General features: G+C 49.5%; 1 protein-coding gene and 1 non-coding gene across 3 annotated transcripts in view; one reads left to right on the plus strand and one right to left on the minus strand.

Annotated features, from left to right (window-relative positions):
• Window positions 1-1,597: 1,597 nt before the first annotated feature.
• LOC129066258 (U11 spliceosomal RNA) lies at window positions 1,598-1,733 on the minus strand. Its single transcript, XR_008528686.1, has one exon. It is a non-coding gene; the product is annotated as a U11 spliceosomal RNA (small nuclear RNA).
• A 4,528-nt stretch (window positions 1,734-6,261) lies between these two features.
• The window catches only part of YY1 (YY1 transcription factor), a 29,649-nt gene continuing 10,353 nt past the window's right edge, over window positions 6,262-25,557 (plus strand). For both annotated transcript variants that reach the window (XM_054567716.1, XM_054567717.1), the window contains exons 1-2: window positions 6,262-7,035; window positions 24,333-24,495. In XM_054567716.1, coding sequence (XP_054423691.1) covers window positions 6,369-7,035; window positions 24,333-24,495 — 830 coding nt within the window. In that variant the 5' untranslated portion in view covers window positions 6,262-6,368. The remainder of the gene's footprint in view (window positions 7,036-24,332; window positions 24,496-25,557) is intronic.

Below are 25,557 nucleotides of genomic sequence, written 5' to 3' on the forward strand. Positions count from 1 at the left end.
GCCCGCATCTGGGGACCTGGTCTGTAACCTGGAGATGTGTCCCGACCAGGCACTGAACCCATGACCTTTCGGTTTGCAGAATACCCAACCCCCCACTTAGCTACACCAGCCAGGGACTGTTTACTCGACTTTTAGTAGACAATAATCCACTTAGCTCAGAGAGATTAAAAATCTGTCTCTGATGACAAATCTCTCCTTTTTTAATCTTTCTTGTAGTTTATTAGTATTATCTTTTAGTCACCTTATACCCGCTTCCCCCAAGGAAAATCTCTTTAAAAATCTGGCCAGCAAATGAACGTTCCTGTGCCCTGAGGCGCCACGTGAGCACCACCCTGTCTGCGCACAAGGGCCACAGCGGGCAGTGCCTGGGTGCGCGGCACAGCCCCCAGGGGGGTTTGGGAGCAGGCCGGGCCAGCGCACCCAGCCATGTGCAGCAGCCTGAGGAGGGGCTGGAGCAGGGGCTGGGCACAGAAACGCTTTCCCTGCCCAAGCGCCAGTCTCCACGGATGCCCGTGGCACCGAACACACGTTCCTCCGCCCGCCCGTCGGAGCCCTGAGACTGGGAGGAGGTTAGCGGTTTCGGGACTTGGAGGCTGTTACCTGGGTTAACAGCGCGGAACTTACGTTTCGAGGGCTCCAGTCCGTTCTTCCCACTGGTCAGCCTCGCAGCGGTTCCACATTCCGAGGCCTGAGACTGAAAAAGGGTCTCTACGATCAGTCCGATAGCCAGCGGGGACTCTGAACAGGGAACAGTTCGTAAAAAGTGGGAGGCAAAACTGGGACATGATGTTAGAAACTGAGAACTGAAATCTCAGCCCCCCTCAACAGCAGCTTCAGTGGATTCATTTGATCATGTGATTTATTTCCAAGGCTAAGAATAGCCTTTTGGACTGAGTGCTATGGCCTTGTCCCATATATTTACAAATTTACCACCTGGCTTACTTTATGTGCTCCCCTTCCAAAAAGAAACTAGCATTAAAAAAGCCAAGCCCTGGGCGGGCACCGTGTGGTCCGGTCGCCCCTCCAGAGGGCCCTTCTCCGACAAGGCTGGGCCCCCCTCCACGCTGTCCCAGGACTCCCGGGCACCGGCAGGGAGACCGCTGTCTGCGAGCCGCACGCCCGCAGCCTGTCTCCCTCCGGCCTGCAGGCTTCAGGGAGCCAGGCGCTGGTCTTGTTCTCGGCTGCACTCTGAGCGCCAGGGCAAGTGCTCGCAAACGGGGAACAGCTGGGCTCACCGAAAGCCCTCCTTCCCGCCTTTTTAATAACCGGAAAACCCCGATCCCACGCCCTCCCTCGGAGGACCGGGTGAGCCCCCAGTCCCTGCGAGCCCTGCCCACGCTGCCGCACTACCCGCCCCAGGCTTGCGAGCGCACGAGCAAGATGGCGCCCCGGGGAGAGGTGTGGTTGGAGCGGGACGGAGGGTGCAAGAGGGGTTTCTACCCTCCTGCCAGTCCGCCGGCTCGCGGGCTGCATTCGTTTGGGGGCGCAGCGGCAGGAGCGGCTGCCATGCACTTAGCGGATGGCGCTCCTTTGCAGGGACGTTCTAACCGCAAAGTAGAGAAAAACGAGGCTCATCCTTTTTTTTTTTTCCCTTCCCCCAGGCGTCAGGGCCAACGATCACCAGCTGCCCAGATACCAAAAAATTATGCTTCCGAAATCTCTTGACGTCGATTCCACATGCAGAGCAGTCAGGCTGCCTTACCCGCTGCCACTCACGACAGAAGTCCCTTTTTGAGGCTCATTTATTATTAAAGATTTCAACTTTCCTTAGATTTATGGGCAATAACCAGATTCATTTACTGTAATAAACCACTTAGCTACAGAAAAAGACTTTGACTAAGACCTCCTAAGTGTAAAAGGCAAAATGCTGCATAAAAGGTGGGCTAAAGGACGCATGCAGTAAGGCCTCTTCACCATAAGTTAGCTCCATACCTAATGTATGTATTGATTTTTGGGGGGGGGGAGGATTATCCCTTTAATAGCTCATATTTCACAGATTCCACAACTAGAAATAACTGTAGCTTAAATGATTAAGAAAACCGCACACACCTATGGTTTTTCATTCAACTCGTACTGACCCAAACCAGGGGCAACCAATTTAGATTCACAACATGAATTTTCATTCTGATTTTTCCAAGTATTTTACGGAAAACGCAGCACGGACGCGAGCCGGAGCGGAGGCTCTGCAGCCAAGCAAAGGCAGGGACCGCTGGCGCCGCCTGCAGGGCGGCCGGGGCGCCACAGCCCCTCTCCCGCCCCGCCTGAGTCATTCTGTGATTGAGGCCAAGCCAACAGTTTCCCTGAAGCCGCTGCAAAAGACCCAGACCTTAGAACTAACCAAAAGGCAGTTTCACAAGGCTGCTAAACTAGTCTGTGGTAAGGGAAATTCTTTAACATGAGTTTATCGCGTGAATCATGCCCAATCTGCTAGAAATAGAAATGGCAGAATTACATTTGTTAGCCTCCCAATAGTCACTAAATAAGACGCTGTTCGAAAAAGAGCAGGGAGGCCCTCCAGGTATTTGAAAACTCTTATCCTTTATTCTCCCACCCCCTCCTACCCCTCACCTACTCCACAGGTGTCCCCTCCTAAACCATGTGCCCTCTCAACCCAGCCCGAGTGCTGAAAGGAGGGCGCAGGAAGGGAACCCTACAGAAACGCGGTGGGCAGACGCCAAGAGTTGTGGCTACCAGCCCGCATCTCTCCAGTCATCAGTGAGGTCTGATTTCTTGGAGGTTCTAGAAAGCTTTGTACAGCTCTCAGGAGAATTCTTCTTTCGCCTGTAGTTGCTGTCATTCATTTCCACAGTAGACTGGAAGCTTTGTATGACGTTGGAGCTTCTGAGTCAGCTGAGAAGGTCAAGTGCTGTCACACCGAACTACTGTGTCCGCACTTCCTGCTTCATCTTGTGATGAACCAAAAAGCAATCGTCCCATGTGCAAAGGATTGAGCTGTACACGGACACAGCCATGGCCTTTGGAAGAGGGAAGGGTAAAATCACCCAAACACTGGCGTAAGAGAAAGACCAGATTAAGTGCTGTTATATCATTTGTCTTGTTGAACCAACAAAAGGACTCTAGAATTTCAGAGGGAACGCTCACTGGCCAAATGAATTATGCCCGAACAGAACAGAAATAATAGTGAATTATCCCTACCTTTAAAGCCCTATGGTTCTGAAATTGTAATTTAACCTGTTCTTTTATTTTTTAAAAAGATTTTATTTATTCAATTTTTTAGAGGGAGAAGAAGGGAGAGAGGGAGAGGAACAATGGCCCGCAGGCCAGGCATGCGCTCTGACCGGGAATCGAACCCTGAACCCCTCAGTTTGCAGGCCAGTGCTCAGTCCACTGAGCCACACCAGCCAGGGCTAACCTGTTCTTATAAACAGATTTTCACTTTTAGCAGCAAGTACGAGCAGGCTGGAGCTGATACAACCCAGTGTCTTTGCATGTCTAGTCATAAGGTACTGGGTTGGCCAAATAGTGCATTTGCCCCCCCCCACCCCGCTATGATATTATGATATGGCTTTAGTAGTGCTTGGTTGTCTTTAATTTCATTTGAAACAGTTTTCTTAGACTGTATTGCGACAGCTGCCATATTAGTGTGCATTTTTTTTTTTTAAATCAAAATTGGTGAATTTCTGTGTGGCCATTTTAATATTGAAGATGGAAGAAAACAATGTTTTTGGCATATTTTGCTTTATTATTTCAAAAAAGGTTAAAACGCAACTGGAACACAAAAAAAGATTTGTGCAGTGTATGGAGAATATGCTATGACTGATCAAATGGGTCAAAAGTGGTTTGCGAAGTTTCTTGGTACTAATAGTTTGGCCAAGTAACTCTTTGCTGTGGGGCTGTCTTACTCATTGAAAGGTGTTTGCGCAGCACCCCCCCCCCCCGGCCTCCACCCACTGGAAGCCAACAGTGGGAGAGCGCCGACGGACTCAGAGCATCCCAATCAAGTTACTGATGCAAATGAATAATGGGTTTTTTATTTTGCGGGAAGAATATAACAGACTTTCTGGACAACCCAATACTCCACAGCTAGTTAGCTGCTTCAGGGCAAGTTTTAAAAGCTGTTCACCAGCAGGTACTAGGATAGCACTTCTCCGTGCTTTCTCACACCTACCAACCTTCCTGACAGTTTGAAAAACCCTTTTCAGCTTTCTCCACACTTGATTGTGAAGGCTACGGATCTGACTCACAATCGAGGCTGCTTAACTGGGTGCTTCCCCCTTTTTGCTTGTATCTATGGGGAAGTCTCAAGGACTCGCAAAGCCATTTTCCCACCAATTAACTAGAGTGGGGAAATTGAGCCACATAAAAATTCTCCCACAACTGGTTTTAATATGTGAAATACTTACGCAGATGACTTTATAAACTACGAAGCTAGATATGACTTTGCCAAACTGTGTGGGTGTAGCACTCCAAGGGGAATTACTCAGGTTTTAAAACTCAGATTTAAAAAGAATATGATCTAATATTCTCAAAAATCAAGTCCAATGCCATTTAGAAATAAGTAGGGCCTAAATTAGACGGATCAAGTCACTTCTTGGTCAAAACGCAAACACTTCTCTAATACGGTCTCATAAAGACATCCACTTGTTTTAACAAGCTAGCTCTGTCATGAATTTATTACAGTTCATACTAATCAGGGGCTTCAACTGCAGGAACCTTAACCAAAATACAAGAATAAACATGGAGACCTTGCATGAAGTTCAACACATTCACAAGGGCTTTAAATTGGCCAAACGCGTACAACAGACACAGCACTTTCCCAAGTTCAGTTTTTTCATCACTTCCTTAAAAAAACCAGGTAATCTTTTTAAAAAGATTTCTATTGCTTTAAACCACTGTCAGGTCTGCCAAAAGAATAGAGCCAAAACCACTTCGCTGCAATATAACTAGCTATTCAGGAAGGTTTAACTTGCCGCTTACTCGTCAGGGTAAAAGATCTAGGCTATTGCTGGTATAAAGAACAAGAGGGCGGGAAAACTGGGTAATTTTTTTAAGAAAAGGCGGCAAAGCCTTGGTGGGTATGAGGGGCCTCTAGGAAAGTGAGAAACAGGTGAAGACGGTGGTCAAGAGAAACCATGATTGGCTGTAGAGCCAAGAAAGGAAAGCTCAGAAGGAAACTGTAGAAAACCAAAAGGAGCTGCACGGCGAGCGGCCGAGACCCCGAGTTCTAAGATCTAGCGGGAAGTAGGTACTAACGGCTCCGTCTCAGGTTTCCGCGGTCACAAAAGGATAACGGACACTCTCCCAACGGTGGGCCCGGGGGCTCCGCGCGCCCCTGCCATCCGCTCGACCCGCGCGGCCACCCTGCGCTCGGCCCTGGGCCCAGCGGGGAGAGGCGGGAGCGCGGCCGCCGGCGGACATCTTCCTCTGCTGCCCGCCCGCCTTTGTTCGCCGGGCCTCCTCACTCAGCCCGCCGCCATCGTCCACTCGAGCCAGGGGCCAAGAGCAAACGCCATCCCACGCGAAAAAGGAGGCTCAAGCGTTTGTCGTCAAAACAGACTTTATTGGGGCGCTCGCGGCGCCCCGCGCGTGCCGCCCGCTCCCCCACGCGTCCCCCAACCACGATCTCGCGCTCGGTCGGCCCGTCCTCCCCCGCGGTGCCCGGGGCCGCGCGCACCGCTCACCAGCTCCAGAAGCGGTGACTGCAGCGGCGACGCCCGGATCCTGAGTGCGGCCCGGGGCGACGGGTTTTGGTGCAGTTGCACCGCGGAGGGCGGGAGTAGCACGACTAGCGGCGGCGGCGGCGCGCTGACGTCACGCGCAGCGGGCCAGCCAGCGCGCGCGGGGGCCGTCCCGCCTGCCCCAATCTAGGAGGAGTCCAGGGGGGGCGGTGCCCAGGCGGCGAACCAGCAAACCGATTGGCAGAGGAGGAGGAGCGAGAGGGTAAGCGGACGAGTGGGCGCGAGGCGGGGCGGGGCGGGGCGGTCCAGCGCGGAAGTCTCGCGAGGCCGAGCCCGAGCGGAGTGTGGCGGCGGCGGCGGCGGCAGCGAGATCTGGGCTCGGGGTGAGGAGTTGGTATTTGTGTGGAAGGAGGCGGAGGCGCAGGAGGAAGGGGGAAGCGGAGCGCCGGCCTGGAGGGCGGGAGGAGGCGCGGCTAGAGAGGGAAGCTGAGGCGCGGCGAGGCGGGGCGCCGGGGCGAGCAGCGGCCGAGCGAGCGCGGGGCGCACCGAGGCGAGGAGGCGGGGAAGCCCGCCGCCGCCGCCGCCGCGCCCGCCCCTTCCCCCCGCCCCCTCTCCCCCCGCCCGCCCGCCGCCTTCCTCCCTGTGCCTTCCTTCCCCACGGCCGGCCGCCTCCTCGCCCGCAGCCCCGGAGCTGAGGCCGCCGCGGCCGTGGTGGCGGAGCCCTCAGTCATGGCCTCGGGCGACACCCTCTACATCGCCACGGACGGCTCGGAAATGCCGGCCGAAATCGTGGAGCTGCATGAGATCGAGGTGGAGACTATCCCAGTGGAGACCATCGAGACCACGGTAGTGGGCGAGGAGGAGGAGGAGGACGACGACGATGAGGACGGCGGCGGCGGCGACCACGGCGGCGGGGGTGGCCACGGGCACGCGGGTCATCACCACCACCACCACCACCACCACCCTCCCATGATCGCGCTGCAGCCGCTCGTCACCGACGACCCGACCCAGGTGCACCACCACCAGGAGGTTATCCTGGTGCAGACGCGCGAGGAGGTGGTGGGCGGCGACGACTCCGACGGGCTGCGCGCCGAGGACGGCTTCGAGGACCAGATCCTCATCCCTGTGCCCGCTCCGGCCGGCGGCGACGACGACTACATCGAGCAGACGCTGGTCACCGTGGCGGCGGCCGGCAAGAGCGGCGGCGGCAGCTCGTCGTCGTCGGGCGGCGGCCGCGTCAAGAAGGGCGGCGGCAAGAAAAGCGGCAAGAAGGGCTACCTCGGCGGCGGGGCCGGGGCGGCGGGCGGCGCGGACGCGGGCAACAAGAAGTGGGAGCAGAAGCAGGTTCAGATCAAGACCCTGGAGGGCGAGTTCTCAGTCACCATGTGGTCCTCAGGTGAGCCCCGTCTCGCGCCGACCCGCGCCGGCCCCCGGGATGTTTTTGTTTTGAAGGGAAGCCATGTTTTATGTGTGTGATGGGCGCCGCCATCTTCTTCGTAAGGCAAGTATGGCGGCCCTAAAAGATGGCGGGCGGGCCGCGGCGGGGGTGACGGGCAGGCGGCCGGCCGGCCGCGGCCGCGGCCCGAAAAGATGGCGGCGGAGGAGCGGCGCCGCCCGCTAGGCCGCAATGGCGTAGTTTCCCCGGGCGGGGCGGTCCCACGGCGCGGGCGGGGCGGGGCGCGCTCGGGCCAACGGACGGCCCGTCCGCTCGTTGTCCGCGGCCCCCGTTCGGCCGACTCCCCGCGAGGCCGGGGGTCTAGGGGCGCGGAAAGGGCGTTGGTGGGGCGTGCGGACCTCGCGCTGGGGCCGGGCAGAGCCTCCCGCCGCCGTTTTTCCCCCTCCTTCCTCTAGGGGGCGTCGCTCACCCTCGCGGCGCCCCCGCCCCCTTCCTCGGACCCTCCACTGCTCCCGGGAGGCGCCTTCCGAAGGGGGCGGGGGCGCCCGGCCCTTTGCTCCCACGCACCGCGCAGGCCAGACTCCGCCCGCGCCGCGCTCGCCTTCGCGGGGCGGGACTTGAGCGGCACGTAGGACTGGCGCGTGCGGGCTCCTTGCCGCGGCCGGGCCTCGCCTGCGCTCTCCTGCAGCGCGTCGTGGAGAGGGGCCGCGAGTGTAGAGAGTTCTTAGTTTTGGCGTTTTCGGAAGTTTCTTTCGTAAATATTTGTCTCTTTGCAAATATGTTGGTTGGTTAAGTCGAGTAGTGACAGTCTCTGCCTGTACTTTCTACTTGATAGAAAGCTATCTCCTTATTTTCCCCGTGAAAAAGATTCTGAAAAGCGTCTTTTCTACTTGCTCTAATTCTGCTTTGAGTCAAGGCTAGAAAAAAGATCTAAAGCACGTGTAATCTTTTACACAGGATGTTTATAACTGTCAAAAAGCTGGGTTTTTTTCAAGTTCGTATCTTATTTATTCATAATCTTTTAAGTGAAATTGTTGGGATAATAGACTGAGGTCAATCCTGACGTAGGTAGTTTACCTAGTATCTGTGATCGTTACATTTAGTATTGTTTAAGTTGTACAGCCCTTCCCCCATAATGCTATTTCATGATTCTCAAAGTTGTATGGAGTCTCCAAACGGGACCTTTGTGTATTAAGGGATTTTTAAAATTCAGAGGAACGAATGAAGTAGAAGGTGAAAAGCCTGGACTGAGAAGCTGGTCTGGCCGAGCGTACTGGAAGCCCCAGGTTGAGATGACCGAAGCTGCTCGATGGACCTGGGACTCCGGCCACTCAGGCCGAAGCCGAGGGGGTCAGAGCGGCTGCCAAAAGCTCGATCGCAAGTGCGAGCGTGCGCCGCTCTGCCTTTCAGAGGCCTTCGAGGTTCGCAGGAGCTCCGTGTGGAAATGAAACCCGTCTACTCGAGGGCTTAACGGTCTTCGAAAGACGCCTTCTGTACGTGCTGGCAGCTCAGAATGATTGCCCCCTGGTTATATCGGAACCAGAAGCCCCGGTTTTGTCCTGATAGGAATGAATGAGGGAAGGGAGGAGAGGTGTTGGTTGTGATGAGTTCGCTGACTGCGGACACCACTCGAAATGAGTCGGGTAGAGATAGATAACATTAACCACAAAAAATTAAATTTACTTCTTCTCATGTGTCATGTTGGTTTTATAGTAACTTAAAAACCAGGCATTTTACATGTTCTGCATTTGGTCTTACCAAGTTGCTGGTTGAAAGTTCTGTAAATCAGGCTTTACTTGACGAAGTGATACATACCAAGTCAGTGAGGGGCAAAAGTCTCAGCCCGGACGACAGGGAGTTACTTTACTCCTAAGGCTGCACTTGGAAGTCATTACTTCCCCTGCGCAAGCAGCTGCTTACCTGTTGCACAGTTTGGGGGTTATTGTATGTGTGCGTTCTTTTCTTTAAAAGTAAGAGTTAGTTGTGTTAACAGTATTCTGTGCACAAGATGGTCAAAAATATTTGATGGCAGTAACGTAATACGGCCTTTTTCTTGAGACATGTTTTGTGGTAAACTGTCCCCTTCTTCTTGTGGTTTGGAATTATTACCAAAGAGAAGTTAAACAGTTTGTAATTAACTATGCATGTCCTAAGTTCAAATTCTGTGTGGTACGCTGTAGTTTCGTCTTCAGACCTGAAATGAGCTCATTGGTAACAGGTGAGGCAATCAAAGCGGGCTCCTCGTGCGGCTGAGTCTGCGTGTCCGCAGGCAGCGTGCTCTCATTTGCTCCCGGGCTCGGGAGTTTCAACTACACTGGTTTTTCTTGGGTGGGAATGAGCTGTGAGGGGACAGTTTTGCCCAAGTTTAGTTACCTGAAGCCCTTAGAAAAAGTAATTGTACATACACGATTACATTCTTAGGGCTCTAGTTACTTATTAGTGCCTCTTGGTTTAAAAACAAAAACAAAAAACTGAGCAGGAGCCCAGTATGTTTGTGGAAACCAAATATTTGGATTTTTTGTGGGTGTTTTTTCCCTTTTGCTTGTGTGCCATCTTCCTTTAATTTCCACAGAGCAACAGTGATATGATAGTGTCTTCTGAATGGAACACCAGCAAGGGAATGTAGTTGTATAGGGTAGTTACAGATCGGCTTTTTTCATTTCGGTAAAGATTATTTATTTATTTATTTATTTATTTATTTATTTTCAGAGAGGGGGATGTGAGGGAGAGAAACATCAATGTGTGGTTGCCTCTCGTGCACCAACTGGGGGCCTGGCCCTCAACCCAGGCCTGTGCCCCGACTGGGAATCAAACGGCAGCCCTTTGGTTCGCAGGCCGGCGCTCAGTCCACCAAACCACACCAGCCAGGGCTGCTTTTTTCTTTTTTAATTGCTACAACTCACATGTGCACAGTTCACTACTTTCTAATGTACACAGATTGTGCAGCCATCTCCACTATCTAATTCCAGAACATTTTCATCATCTACAAACGCCATACCTGTTACTCCCCACTTCCCTTCTCCCTCCAGTCCCTGGTGACCAGGAATCTACTTTCTGTTTCTCTGGATTTGCCCGTTCGGGACAGTTCATTTAAATGTACAGTGTGTGGCCTTTTGTGTCTGGCTTCGTCTATTTTCAAGGTTCCTCCATGTTGTGGAACGCACTTCCTTTCTGTTTATGACCAAATAGTGCTCCATTGTATGGATAACAGTGAAACCTTCGTATTTTTCATATGGGAAGGTTCAGGCCCAGGTAAGGCTCAACACATTTCAGCATTTAATCATAGTTCAACTGGGTTTTCAATATTCTTAATCTACTGCCTCAAGGCCTGTGTTTGATTTTTTTCCCCTGGCATGTAACTAATGAATATTTCAATGTTGCCAGATTTAGAGCACAATATTATTCATCACTACTATATAGGAGTGACATACTATTTTACAGAGTTTATTATAAACTAAGCTACTCAACTAAACTGCTAGGTAGAGTGGGGAAGCTAATGATAAAAACTGAGTATTTGAAATATTGAGGTTTGAGAGAAACCTAATAAGGCTTTAAAATCTTGACGTCTCAGGTAGTTAGGGATTTTGGCCTTCACTCAAGGCTGTTGATATTTTAATTATCTTCTGTTAGACCAAGTGTAGATTGAGTAAAACATCTAAGACCAAAAAGCCTTTGATACTGGAATCAGTAAATTGAAAAAAAGGCAAAAGGCATTACATTTTTTCACAGTTTTACGTATTCAGAAAGTTCAGGTATGCCAGCAGTCACCAGTCGTGACCATGTGCCATCCTTTGTGGATTTCCGCTGGCTCCTTTTTCACCGAGTGGTTTATCGCTAGGTAGGAATGCCCGTGACCATAAATCCCCATGGAGCCCACCCAAGGAGGCCCCTCTCCAGAGCACCCACGCCAGCCCCCCTTGGGGCAGCCGCAGCCCCTGATTCCGGGCCCTGGCTGTGCTGCCCGCCTGGCTTCCTGACGGAGCCCCCGCCGTCGCGGACCATCAGTCCTGGTTGTCAACCTTTTCTTTTTCCCTCCCGCTATCAACAGGTGGCTCTCCCTAATGGGGGAAGAAGAATCCCTATCAGGTAAAGGTCAGGGTTCGTAGCATTTTAGGCTTTTGGAAGAGAATAAATAAAATAATATTTTGAAAGTATGCCAGACTCCTGGGTAGATATTTACAGAAGGCCTATTTGTTTTGTTTCTGAAGTCTACTTATTAAGGTCGTTCTTTAAATCTTCACCCGAGGACGCACCTGTTGACTTCAGAGAGGGCGCAAGAAACATCTTTTGGTTGCCTCTTGTACGCGCCACAGCCGGGGACCAAACTCACAACCTAGGCGTGCCCACTGACTGGGCATCAAACCTGGGGCCCTTCCGTTCCAGGTATGACAGTCCAACCAACTGGGCCGCACCAGGTGGGGAAAAGGGAAAATTTGTTACAATTTTAGGATCTAGCTATTTACCAGTGAGTTGTGTTCTATACTGTTAGGGAATAAACTCTCAAATCTTGTATTTCTAAAATTTGGTGTCTTAAACGTGACTTGGATGTTGAAAATAACACACATTTCACTTTTGTTAGCAAACTGTCAGCAAGATGTGGGAGATCCTGGAAGTTAGTTGACTCTCGTATAAATTCATGCCTTCTGTGTATGGTGGGCTTTAATGACAGTGCAGGGAGGAACCGTTTCCTAGCGCTGTTTCTTGTGGTAGTAGGTCCCATTCTGTTTAACTTTGTGGTTAATTATCAATAACAGCAAGCCCAGTGGTTTCTGGTAATCATATTAGGAGCATCATCAAATTTCTCTTTAGAGGGCACTGACTAAAGTATCTGACTTTGGTGTATCTTAACTTCTGACCTTAGGATCTTTATAAAATGACTTGTTTGGAATAGGGGGTCCTTAAAAGCATTTTCAGTGCCTTTATAGCAAAGCAATTCTCCTTTCAAAATCCTGCCGTGACAATAGAAAACAATATATTCCATTTCTTAAAACAAAGCTCTTTAATTTTAATGTGATCTGCTGAATATTGGGAACTCTCTTGAGTAAAATTCTTAATAATCATTCAGTTATTTTAGTCTTGTACAGTAGTTTCAGATATGATTAAATGTTAAAACAGTCTAAATGGTTGTGACAGACTTTTTCCTTGTGTAAATACATGTGGTTTCTATGTTAAATATAAGTTTTTATAGATTCTTAACAAGGACTGAATATAGACCTCTGGATTTCACATACGTACACCTATTCCTTTCTGAATTTTCTAAGACTTTGAAATCAGATGACTTCACTCCCTGGCTTAAAAACTCCTCAAACACAATAATGTGAATATGCTTAATGTCACTAAGCTGTAGACTTAAAAGTGGTTAAAATGGTAAACTTTATGTCTTGTATGTTTTAACACACCCACACAAGCACAGACATCTCGTTATATTCATTAAAATCCAAACCCATTGTCATAACCGGCGAGGCCACATGACTTGGCCCCTGCTTCCCGCAGCCCCGCTCCCATTTCCACTCCAATCTCCCTGCCTTCTTTCAGTTCCTTCAACTTGTTTCCTAGCACTGGCTGCCACCTCTGCTTCCAGTGCGGTGACCCCCGGTGCTTGCGTTCTTAGTGCCACCTTGATACTCAGATCTCAGCTAAGAGGCCTCCTCTCTCCACTCACATTAGTGCACACGCACATTCCACTCTGCTGCATCACTTTTATTTTCCTTGTAGCATTGTCTGAGAATGTCTTGCTCTTTTTCTTTTAACTTGCTGCTTGTCTGCCTACTTCCTCCAGAGTGTAAGCCCTGGGCTATAACCCTGCAACTTTAGAATGGCACTGGTCGCTTAGAAGATTCTCAGTAATTCACTGAGGGCATGGAAGTTGTGCCTAAGACAGAATGTGGCCTGTAGACCAAAGTATTACCTTTCTCATCTGTTACTGCGGAGCTGGAAAGGCCAGGTTGAGGGTGAGGAGAGTGTGGAGCCACCTTCCCTTAGAAAAGGCATGGGCTAGGTTCAGATCCTGGATCTGCCACTTACTGCGCTTCCTTAGATGCATTATTGGCATTTCTGAGGCTTGATTTCTTCAACCAAAAAAAACACGGCGTTGATATCTTAAAGGTTTTTGTGTGAATTGAGGAGTGTTTTAGTTGTTGGCATAAAACAGGTACTTAGTAAGTGATAATCTCCCTATTTAAGATCTCTAGTAGGGGGAAGCATGGGAACAACCCATGTCTCTTGCCTGTTGCTTAACAGTGAATCTCAGATATTTAGCTCTCCCATTTCAGCAGAGGCTGGGGGGCAGCAGTGGTGAGGAAGTAACGCCATTTTTGCTAAAAGCCACCCAGGATGGTTAGACCGAAGCTACTGGCCTAAAACGGCAGGCGTGGAGAAACAATTTAGCCAGCCCATAAATAAACAAGTAAGTAAGTAAATGTGAATTGGTAAAAATAGGAAATCAGAATGATGGGGGAAAAAGGAAGCATTAGGGTCTCAGCCCTGATGAGCTTCCTGGCAATTGAGGTAAAAAAGGAAACCGTACCACCATGAAATGATTCTAAGATGGGAAAGGCTTGTGAGGCAAATCAAGCTTTTCTGAGGACTGAATTCTACAATAAGCCGCTTTACATGTGAAGGGGGCCCCTGACTGGCAGTGAGCCACCGACCCTGTCAGTCCAGTGCCACATTTCTCTCGCATCTTAGGGTTGCCAAAGACTTAAAGTATAACCTAACCAACGATGATTCATGATTTTCCATGTTCCTTACCTGCTTACTGTAGTTTTTTTGAAAAGCTCAGTATTCTTTAAAAACCATTAAGCAAATGTTCTCCTGTTTTCCATAAGCCCAGGAGGGTGGAGAAAGTGGACTGCGGGAGTTTCGCGCACTCCTCGCCTCCAGACGCAGTGGGTGGCATTCATGGGTTGTCTTGTCTTAGCCTTACAAGGTAGGTGCCACTCTCTCTACTCCTTACCCAAGGATACCAAGCAAGGACCAGGGACAGGAAGGAAAGGCCTCTCTAAGGAAAGAGCTGGGCTTTGGAGAGCGGCCTGGGCTTAGGTGAGGGGTTGAGAGGCGGGCAGGAAGAGACAGGTGCATTGATCATGTACCTTTTTATCAGACATTTAATCACTTGAGAAAACCAGTTTGGTTGCAGCACAGAGAGGATGTGAGGCTCCACTTCCAATGTCTTCTCTGGGTCTGTAAAAAGCTCCCAGCCTTTCCATCTAGTGTCTTAAACATGTCCTTTAAAAAAAATAAAAAAGGTTTTATTTATTTATTTTTATGGCGGGGGGGAGGGAGAAAGAGACACTGATGTGCAAGCGGTGTGAGAGATAACCTGATCAGTTGCCTCTCACACACCCGCACCCCAGGACCTGGCCCACAACCAGGCGTGTGCCTTGACTGAGAATCGAACCTGCGACTTTTTGGTTTGCAGGCCAGCGCTCAATCCACTGAGCCACACCAGCCAGGGCAGTCATGTCTTTTTGACAGTGAATTATTTTGAGTCTCTGCTTTGCCTCTCAAACTAGACTTCCAGTGATTATAGCTTTGGTAACATGCAAGGAAATGGAATGGCTGAGAAATGAACTTTATTATATACCTTTTTTTACCTTGTGAATAGTTACATATGCAAAAAATAGAGAATGTCTTTAAAATGTGAATGAATTGATTGTCCTGATGAAATAATTCAAAATGCCTGCCCCACATACAGATGGCATGGGCTAGCTTTTGCTTTTCCACCTTTCATTTTAAGGGTAAACTGTATACTACAATTGTAAAGTGGATTTAGATACTTTGCTTCATTACCACGCTTCATCTAGATGTGTGTTGGTGTCATACCATTGCCATCCAGCTCGGTAGCGTACATATCATTCTGATATTGAGAGTGGGTCCGTTAGCACCTTTTCCTCCATATAGCAAATCTATTTCTAGAAATGAAAGGAATAAAATAATGACAAGTGCAGACAGTGAAAGTCAGCTGTATTTGAATGCATAGCAGTAAAACTTAAAATTGTAAAAATATGAATTAATAACTTTTCATTAGTATATTTTTTTAACAAAAGGGAAACCTTATGTACATATGGTCTCTAAATGTAGTAAAAATGTTAGTTTCTCTCTCAGACCATCATAATTTTTTTTTTTAAGTCGGCAACTTTAGGTCAGGGTAGAATGAAAAACAAATGCAGGTTTGACCTTGTTGTGCTGTTTACATCAGGGAATAGGCTCCCCGGGGTCATGCACAGCAGCTGCATTTGTCCTGGCTCCTGTGCAGACACAGCCCTGGGCACAGCGCGCGCCCTGCTCCCGGGCAGCACGAGTAGCAGCCCTTCCTGCAGGAGGTGCCTCTGTAGCAGGTGCGGGAGCCGCCATGTGGGGTCCTCTTCCAGCAAAGATGAGGCAGGAGGGCTGAGCAAGGGAAGCGGTGCTTGGGCTGGCGCAGTGCGTTGGTAGAGCATCACAAATGTCACTTGGCAAAGACACGTTCAGATTGTCTTTTGCAAAGAATCAGTAAAAGTGGCCAAATAATAATAAACATTGACATTATTTGATCTGTTGCTTTAATATGTGTCCAGTTCTTGGTGAGAAGGAGGCCAACATTGTCTTTGATTTTTTTCTGGCCAAAGAACCTAGCATCGTCTATCTTCTTTCTGTCAGTCTCCTTCAAAATGTGATTTTTTTCCTGTGTAAATAGTTTATTTCCTTGCATTTTATTGTTGAATAGTTAACGACCTTCCTTACAATTTTTGTGCACTGGTTTTTAAGGAGTCCCAAATTCCAGGTAACATTGTTTATTGAGCAATATGTAAAACACACCTGAGAATGTGAAATGTATGTGTGTTATGAAAGTGTGCAGTAACCACAACAATTATTTAGAACTTAGACCCACAAAAGGTTTTTTTTTTTAAGGCATTGTTTAGAAATGTACAGTGAGCATCAAAAGCAAGGCTGACTTTTAATCAGTTTTATTATGGTTTTACAATTCCGTCCAGATCACGCACTTGCTGGCTGTGCTCAGGAGAGACTGCCTTCCCTGGGGACCATTGCACTTGGTATGGCACCGAGGGACCGCCTCGCTAGGCAAAGCTAGTTTTCTCCCCACAGCCGAACATATCTTGTCAGTCTCTTCTGCAAAGTGTTCCTCATTCTCTCAGTATTGGAATTACCCAGGTTTTGGTGCTGAGTTCTCTCCTGTGTTTTTTTCAGTAGGGTGCTATTCTATATTTTGGTGGCTTTAAAGGCAGTCTGTGTGCCAGTGATTTCTGTATGTTGCTCCAACCTAGAATTCTTTTTGTCTCCCACACTTGTAATCTCCAAGAACCTCCTTGAGATCTGTCCACTAGATGTCACACAGATCCCTCTGCAACTCCACGCTAGCTCCTGCACAGCGTCTCTTCCCCCAATATCTTCCACATCAGCAGTGACAGCACCGGCCTCCAAGCACTGGAAGCCAGAAACTCAGACACCCTGTGTCACCGCCGTTGGCCCCCCCCCCCCCCCCCCGGCAAAATCTCACTTCTTACCCAGCTGTGTCTATTCCTCCTGCAGAATAAAGCCTGAGTCTCACCTGTTTTGAAGACTTGCTGATAAATGTCTGTTTTGGTAGTAAACCCTGTTGTATAGTAATCTCACTGTCAAAAACTGTTCCTTGTTTCAAATAGAAGACTTTCCACTATGATCCCATTTTCTCAAATTGAAATCTCATCATATAGATCAAAGGTCAGCAAAACTTTCTGTAAAAGGGCTTGGTAGTGACATTTTAGGCTTTGAAAGTCCTGCAATCTGTCAATTCAGTGTGTCATTGTAGCTGGAAAGCAGCCATAGATGGTATGTAAACAAATGAGCATGGCTCTGTTCCAATAACCTTTTTTTTTTTTTAAGTTTTTAGGGGAAGGGAGGGAGAAAGACAGGGAGAGAAACATCAATGTGTGGTTGCCTCTCGAGCACCCCCTACCAGGGACCTGGCCCACAACCCAGGCCGGTGCCCCAGACACGGTTTTGAACGAGTGACTCTTTGGTTTGTGGGCCACACTCAATCCACTGAGCCACCCCAACCAGGGCCCAATAAAACTTCATTTGTAAAAATATTGGCATATCTGCTTACCATTATTCATAGCAACATCATTCACAGCTAAAAAATGGAAACAACCCAAATGCCCATCAGTAGATGAATGAATACATGAATTGTGGTGTGCCCGTACGGGAATATTAAGTAGGCATGAAAAAGAATGCAATTTTCGTATGTGCTGCAACACGGATAGACCTTGAAAACATTATGCTCGGTGAAACAAGCCAGGCACAAAAAGACAAATACCGTATGATTCCTCCTATAAAAAGGTACCTAGAGTAGGCAAATTAATGGAAACAAACAGTAGAACAGAACTTACCTGAGACTGGAGAAGGAAGGTGTCCCCCCCCGCTCCTCAGCATATTAGATTGATTTATTGTGTTTACCACTTTTAATATTCTAAAGGTCTCATTCTCAGGATCTATCTGAAAGTTCTTGAATAAGGGCCACCCCAGTAAGGGACTCTGTTTACTGCTTCTGACACTAAGGGGGCCATGGTGGTTTTTTCTGCCCCGTCCTCACATTTGAGGCGCTGCCCAGGCCCCTTCGCTGGTCTCTGGAGGAGGGGTGTAGGGGGGTGAGGGGTTATTTTTAAGGGGGACCAAGTTTCTGCTGGGGTAATGAAGTTTTGGGTATAGATAGTGGTGATAGTTACACAATGTTGTGAATGTACTTAATGCCACTGAATTACACATTTACAGAAGGTTAAAATGATAAATATTATGTTAATGTTATTTACCAAAATTAAGGTAAAAAAGAATGAAAAGGAAACAATGAGAATGGAGGGCGGTGGAACAGGCTGAGTTTGACCTCCTGGCCGCACTCGCAGAGTATAAATCTTGCCAGCCTCTACTTTAGGCTTATGTCTTTCCTGTTTTATATTCTAATTTTTTAATCATAATGACTGTCCCCCTGGGTGCTCGATCTTGAATTTTGAAACTAAGAACTGAGCCTTAAAGTATTTCCTCACCTGACTTCTGTTTGTGTCACCCCAAAAGTCATATAGCAAAGCCCTTACCCCAGTGCAGTGGTTTCAGAGGGGGTCCTGGGGGGCCCTGGTGAGTGGGATTCGTACCTTTGTAAGAGGCAGATTCAGTGTATGTGGCACAGCAAGTGGGCATCTGTCTACAAAGCAGGAAGAGGGCCCTCACATGGAACGGAATAGGCTGGCGCGCTGACCTTGAGAACTGAGGCAGAGACGTCACTCCCAGCTGTTGCTGGGGCCTCGGGCACTGCCCGCCGCACAGGGGGCCCTTGCTTATTACTCCTGTGCTGGACTAACATGAGGGATGATTAGGTCTGCGGTCCCTCCATGCCTGGAGGCCAGCAGTGCTCTGCCCCGGCACGCTCGCGACATGCTCTCATAGGGCTCGGCCGGAGCAGCAGTGCTTCTCAGCCTCGGTGTCATTCCCCTGTCAGAAACAGGAAGCATCCATGGAGGAAAGCAACTTCCCTGCGCACGGCGTTCTCCTGTGCCGCTTGGAAGTTGGTGCCCAGGAGCAGTGGCGCTGCACTGCGGGGAGAGGAAGTGAGAGGGTTGCCGTGGCCTGAGAAAAGAAAGGGAAGAGTCTGGTCGTAGTGCAGAGTCCCAGCCTTGTGACGTACTATCAGTGACGTTCCCTGGACTTTCCTATTAATACACCCAGCTGTTTTTTCCTTAGGCCCTTTCATCCATGTGTGGATATTCTTTATCAGTAAACGGAACCTGGGAGATAGTATCTAGTTCTTTCTAGTTCCAAACAAGCAGCAGCTGAGGTTAACTGTTAAGCACACAGGTCTTAGACTTCGTGAGTTCACATCTGCCTCCAACTAGTTAACTCCGAGCAAGTTTCTTACCTGCTCTGTGTCCTCCTCTGTGAGATGCAGTTGCTAATGTTCCCATTTCAGAGGGTGATACATGTAGCGATTAAAATAGAGCTTGCATGCAAACAGTCAGTGAAACGTCAGCTACTGCTGTATTCTAGGATTCCTTGCGATGACCTGCAGGAGTTCCAGAATGGAGAATTGTGGGAGAAGAGAGGCATTTAAAGTTTAAAAACGCTATATTCTGTGCTTTTCATTGCTGAGACGGATTGAACTTGAATCCAATGAACCTATGTTCTGTCTATATCTTGCCCTCAAACTTCTGGTGTCATAGAGCGGGTACTATACAGCTTTGTGCAGTTTTTGGCGGGGGAGGTTGCTTTGTGGGTTTTTTTTTTTAAGATTTTATTTATTTACTTTCACAGATGGGGAAGGGAGAAAGAGGGAAAGAAACATTGATCAGTTGGCTCTCGCATGTCCCTAGTTGGGGACCTGGCCTGCAACCCAGGCACATGTCCCAACTGGGAGTCAAACCAGTGACCTTCAGTTTGCAGGTCGATCTTTAATCCACTGGGCCACGTTCTCCAGGGCAGCTTTGTGCAGTATTTTTGTTAGTGACTTAATTTCAGGGTTTGGTGTGGTTTGGTTTTTGGCTATGGGCTTTAACACTGGACAAGGTAATAATGCAAGGTGAGAGTTGAGCAAGCCAGCTTTCATTTCTGAAAGTCCTAGTGTTCCTGCGCTTTGTGAAACAATTTGATGGAGAAGGAGAACATTTCAGTTAGCATTGAACTTTAGGAGTGTTTGTTTTCTTCTTTGGGCACCAGAGTTGTAAAGGCTGGTTTTGGCCTCTGGGCCCTTCCATCCAGTTTAAGAGGCGAGATGAACAAAAATTCACAGCAGCAGGATTCAGAGTTTGGCAGAAAGCCAAACTCCTAGACTTAGCAATTAGCGGTAAGCAACCTAGGAGTTGAAAGAAGAGGTAAGAACTGGAGGCGAGAGCGATAGGCCCACCAAGCTGTTGGGGAATCTGAGCAAGGCTCTGGGGGCAGGCTGGACTTGGGTACGGGGGCAGCTTGTGCGTGTGGACTGTCTCTTGCTAGACGTTTGTGGATTCACCTAAGAGAAAAATGGCTGGTTGAGGTGCGGAGGGCACGCGCACAGGAGAAACACGGGGGAGACTGGATGTGTTCAGATGGGACCGAACAGCACAGGGCCCAGAGCGCCCAGTTGGAGTGATTTACACCTCTGTTAAGGCTGGGTGCCACCGCGGAACGTGTGCTGAGAGTCTGTCAGCTGTATTTTCTGTGTCAGTTTATCCTCTATAGCAGGGGTCCCCAATCCCCAGTGCCTGTGCTACGGACCGGTATGGGTACGTATGGGTACTGAGTGACACAGCAGGACGTGAGCAGTGGGCAGGTGGGTAAAGCTTCATCTGTATTTACAGCTCCGCATCACTCACATCACCTCCTGAGCTCCGCCTCCCGTCAGACCAGTGGTGGCATTGGGCTCTCATAGGACGCTGGGTTGCTGCTCCTCATGAGAATCCAACGCCTGGCGATAGGAGGTGGAGCTGGGGTGGTGATGCTGGCCCTGGGGGCGGCTGCAAATGCAGATTCTCATCAGCAGAGAGGTTTGACTGCACGGAAACCGTAATACATCAATTGCTTGCATACTCATAGCAACACCTTATCAGTAAGTGGCAAGTGACAATGAAGCTGCATTGGGCGGCAGGCTATAAAGCCATCCCCCCAACCCCACCCTGGTCTCTGGAAAAATTGTCTTCCAGGAAACCGGTCCCTAGTGCCAAAAAGGTTGGGGACGACTGCTTTATAACATCACTAGAGAATGCAATGGTAAAGATTAGTGAAGAACTTTCCCTTCCCGCAGCCATTTTAGGCTTGAAATGATAGTCAGCACTCAGCTGATGGCAGTGGGCAGAGAGACCCTGAATGGTCAGTAGAGCTTGGTGTCCGCACTACTGGAGATTAGTTATGGGGTCGGTGTTCCTTTTCAGTGACCTGTTGGGTTTGAAATGATGGTAAAACAAGAGTTAGGGGTGTCCTACACTCTTTTTTTACACTATATTTTATTGATTATGCTATTAGTTATCCCAGGTTTTCCTGCTTTGCTTCCCTTTACCCTGCACCCTACTCTCCTTCAAACGCTCTGTATCCATGATTCTGTCTCTGTTCTTATTTTAGTTGTTTTTTTTTTAGATTCAGTTGTTGATAGATATGTTTTATAGTTCATAGTTTTGATGATCTTTTTTTTAATAAGTCCCTTTAACATTTCATATAATAATGGTTTGGTGATGATGAACTAACTCCTTTACCTTTTTCCTGTCCCAGATTCTAAATGGCAGCTTTGTTGTGTACAGCAGTAGAGTTGCGTAGAGTAGGTCCTTGCTTTTCATCACTTTGACTTTTCCTTACCAATCCCTTCTGGCCTGCACAGTTTCTTTTCAGAAATCACCTGACAGTCTTATGGGAACTCCTCTGTAGGTAACTAACTTCTTTGCTCTTGCTTTTAAGATTCTCTCTTTATCTTTAACCTTTAATCTTTAATTACGATGTGACTTGGAGTGGGCCTCTTTGCATCTGTCTTGTTTGGGATTCTCTGTGCTTCCTGGACTTGCATGTCTATTTCCTTCCCCAAAGTAGGGAAGTTTTCTTTCACTATTTTTTTGTATAAGTACCGCACGCTAACCAATTGCGCCACTGGAGCTCCTGCTTTCACTATTTTTTCAATTAGATTTCCAGTTTCTTGCTCTGTCTCTCCTCCTTTTGGCGCCCCTGTGATGCGAATGTTGGACCTCTTGAAGTTGTCCCAGAGCCTCCTTACACTATCCTTGGATTTTTTTGGATTCTTTTTTCTTCTTCTTGTTCTGATTGCTTTTTTATGTTCCAAATCATTGATTTGATTCTTGGCTTCATTCACTTTACTGTTGTTTCACTGTAAATTGTTCTTTATTTCAATTCGTGCATCCTTTTTCTGACCGGGTCTTTTTTATGGTGCTGAGGTCCTCACCAAGTTCCTTGAGCATCCTTATAACCAGTGTTTTGAACTCTGCACCTGTTAGCTTATCTCCATTTTGTTTAGTTCTTTTTCTGGAGTTTTGATCTGTTCTCTCATTTGGGCAATTTTCATATCCTTATTTTGGCAGCCTCTCTGTTTCTTTTTTTCTTTCTTAAGAAGACTTTAATACTATTTTTAGAGAGGAAGGAAGGAAGAAAGAAGGAGAGAAACATCATTGTGTGAAAAAAACCTTGATCCCTTGCCTCCTGCATGTCCTCATCTGGGGACCTGGCCTGAAACCCAGGCATGTGCCCCTACTGGGAACCGAACCAACAGCCCCCTGCAGTTCACAGGTCAGTGATCAACCCACTGAGCAACACGGGCCAGGGCTCTGTGTTTGTTTCTATGTATTAGGTAGAGCTGCTTTGACTCCATGTCTTGGTAGTGTAGCCTAATGTAGTAGGTGTCCTTTAGGGTCTAGTGGCACAGCCTCTCTGTCACCCAAGCTGGGTACTTGAGGTACACCCCTTGTGTGAGCTGAGTACCCCCACCTCTTGTAATTGAGCCTTGGTGGCTGTTGGCAGGTGAATGGGAGGGACTCACCCAGGCCAGTCAGCTGCAAGGACTGGCTGTGACCGCCAAGCACCAACCTCCGCCCTCCCTGGAGGACCAGCTGTGCGGGGCAGGGTGGTGGTGCTCCGGCGTGGTCTGTAGCTGTCCGCTGGGTGTGCTGGCTCTAGGGCGTCTCGGGTGGTGCAGCCAGGGTCATCCGCCACCTGTGTTCTGCCTGGGGCCACCCCACCTGAGCTATAAGCAGTCGGGATGGCTGCTGCTTGTGCTGGGCTCAGAGATTCCCAGCGAAGCCAAACTGAATGTAGGCTGCCTGCTATTAGTGCCAGGGCTCACTGAGGCCAGCTGTTGATTGTTTGATAGGACGTGGGAAGTTCTGAAGCAAGAGCCAAGGCCAGCCATTCGTGTGGAAAAGTCATGGTTAATAGCTTGGGTGGGCCTGTAAATTGGGTGGGTCCAAGTTGGGTGGGACTGGAGTCTTAGGGTCTCCAGGGAGGGCCAAACAGTGTTAGCCAGGTTGATGGAGTCTCAGATATGGCACCCCTGTCCCTACCCCCGACCCCGTGGCTCTGTGTGGGGAGGGTCGGAAAAGGGAGAGTGGCTGCCTGCCTTTCTGTCTGGGAGAAACTGTCCCCCAGCTCTCGCCTTGATGCCGGACACTTCAGTTCCTCCCCGTGTGCCACTGGTGGCTTTCAAGCTGCTACTCTAGTGCTGGAGCTCAGAGGGAGTGAGTCTGAGTAGGTGAGTCCATGTGTGGGTTCTTTAAGGAAACCGCTTGGGGTCCCAGCAGTTTTTTCCGCTGACTCAACCTCCGCTGGTTTTTGCAGCCAGGAATTGTGGAACTTAACTTCCTGGCACTGGAACCCTGGGCCGGGGGGCCTGGTGTGGGGCTGGGACCCCTCACTCCTGAAATATCCCTCCTGAATTTTTATCCGCCTCACATGGGTTGGAGACCAGCCTGTTCCTCATCTCAGCCCCTCCTACCTGTGTGAGTGGATGTGTATTCTTTACTTCCGCAGTCGTCAGACTTCATTCAACTCGATTTCTGTCTGTTCTGAGTGATGGTGGTTCTGTATCTCGGCTGTGATTTGGATGTGGCTGTGAGAGGAGGCGGTCCGTGTTTACCTGTGCTGCCCTCTTGATCGAAGAGCTGTCCTGCGCTCCTCACACACGGACCTGCTGAGGGCCAGCTGTGTGCAGACTTGGACCGGGGCCCTGGGGATCCATGGGGATCAGGACTGCTTGGCACCCCCTCCTTGTGGTGCGGGCAGTCCGGTGGGAGAGGCCAACAGGTATCCCCCAGCTGCAGTTACACGTCGACGCGAGGTGCGCGAGGTGCGTGAGTAGAGCCGGGAGGTTAGGGCCACGAGCCGAGGCTGGAGCAGAGCGAGGGCAGAGTGAGGAGGCTGGAGGGGAGGCAGGCGCCTGCCTAAGGCAAAGGCTGTGAGCGAGACTGGAGTCAGCGGCTCAGGGGTTGGCAGTTAACAGGAAGTGTGCGCGGCGGACAAAAAGCAGCACTCGGGGAGGTGGTCGGAGGAGGAGCGGGAAGCTGAGGAGAAGCCGGACGCAGAAGCTGGTGGGACCAGGCGGGGACAGGAGCGGGGAGCCGCCCGTGGCCTGGGGAGGCGCTCTCGGGGAGAGACCCGCTGGGCTTGGCGTCCGAGAGGCCGCTGGCCTTCCCGCAGGAGCAGGACTCGGAAAGGTCGAGGAGAAAGACGGGTGCTTCAGAAACTGACGTGCAGCTCGACTGCCCGTTTAAGAAGCTGCTAATTGAAACCACTTTTTAAAGGTTTTAAAATGTATTTATCCACATGGACATTTTACTCAGCTAAGATCATCTTTTGATGTGCTTCAGATGAAAAGAAAGATATTGACCATGAGACGGTGGTTGAAGAACAGATCATTGGCGAGAACTCACCTCCTGATTATTCAGAGTATATGACAGGGAAGAAACTTCCTCCTGGAGGGATACCTGGCATTGACCTCTCAGACCCCAAGCAGCTGGCAGAATTTGCTAGGTAAGTTACAAGAACTCTCTCTTAACCGTCCTTGAGTGTTGCCAGCTGCGTATTTGTGTGCCTGAGTCAGTGGTGGTTTGTGTTCCTGCTCTAGGGAAATTTTTGAAAAGAAAAGTAGGTGGTTTTCTTTTTAGTAGTAACTGTGCTATTACTGTATCACCATCTTAGATTCTTGAAGACAGTAAGATGAAGTAAATTTGTAAATACTCTTTAATTCCATAAATGACATTGCTTGGGAATAAATAAATCGCATGTGACTTGTTTGGAAGTGGCTATCTTGGCACCGCCCCTGGCCTGCTGGTGCAGGCGTGACGCGAAGAGCCGGCCTGGGCCGCGCCGCAGGGGGCCTGGCGCTGTGTGCTGTTTGTGGGGCCGGCCACGGGCGGGGGGGGGTCGCCCGCTCACACGGTGGTGTGGTACCGAAGACACCCCAGCACCTTGTTAATTTAAGCTCGCGTGACAGGGAAAGAAAGAGTCACGGTGAGGACCCCAGTGACTGTCCCAAGGGAGCGATCAGGACAGTCTGAGCCCACTCTGCCCTCTGCCCCCCCCCCCCCTTTTTGATTCTCATCAGAAGGTATGTTGATTCTAGAGAGGAGGGGAAGGGAGAAGGGGAGAGAAACATTGCTCGGTTGCCCCTCCCTCTTCCCCACTCTGCGCACTCCAACCAGGGATCGAACCGCTACCTTTCTGTTTATGGGATGGTGTTCCCACCAGGAGAACCACACCATCCAGGGCATCTGTCCCTTTTACGTTATTTATTTTCCAGTAGTGTTTGGCAAAAAAAAATTCTCTTTAATCCTCACCGTGGATAGGATTACCGATTTTAGAGAGAGAGGAGGACAGACAGAACCATCGATGTGAGAGAGAAGCATTAATTGGTTACCTCCCATATGCGCCCCCCCCCCCGCCCCCGTATGTGCCTTGAGTTGGACATCGAACCTGCACCTTTGGGTGTAGGGATCAACATGCCAACCAACCAAGCCCCCCGCCAGGGCCTGTTTGGCAGTTTTATGAGGGTGTGAGAAAACCCATGAGTAAACTAAAATGAAATGAACTAGC

Source organism: Pteronotus mesoamericanus, unplaced genomic scaffold, assembly GCF_021234165.1.
Source record: "Pteronotus mesoamericanus isolate MK-2021 breed Mesoamerican mustached bat unplaced genomic scaffold, CSHL_Meso_final contig_192, whole genome shotgun sequence".
Taxonomy (NCBI): domain Eukaryota; kingdom Metazoa; phylum Chordata; class Mammalia; order Chiroptera; family Mormoopidae; genus Pteronotus; species Pteronotus mesoamericanus.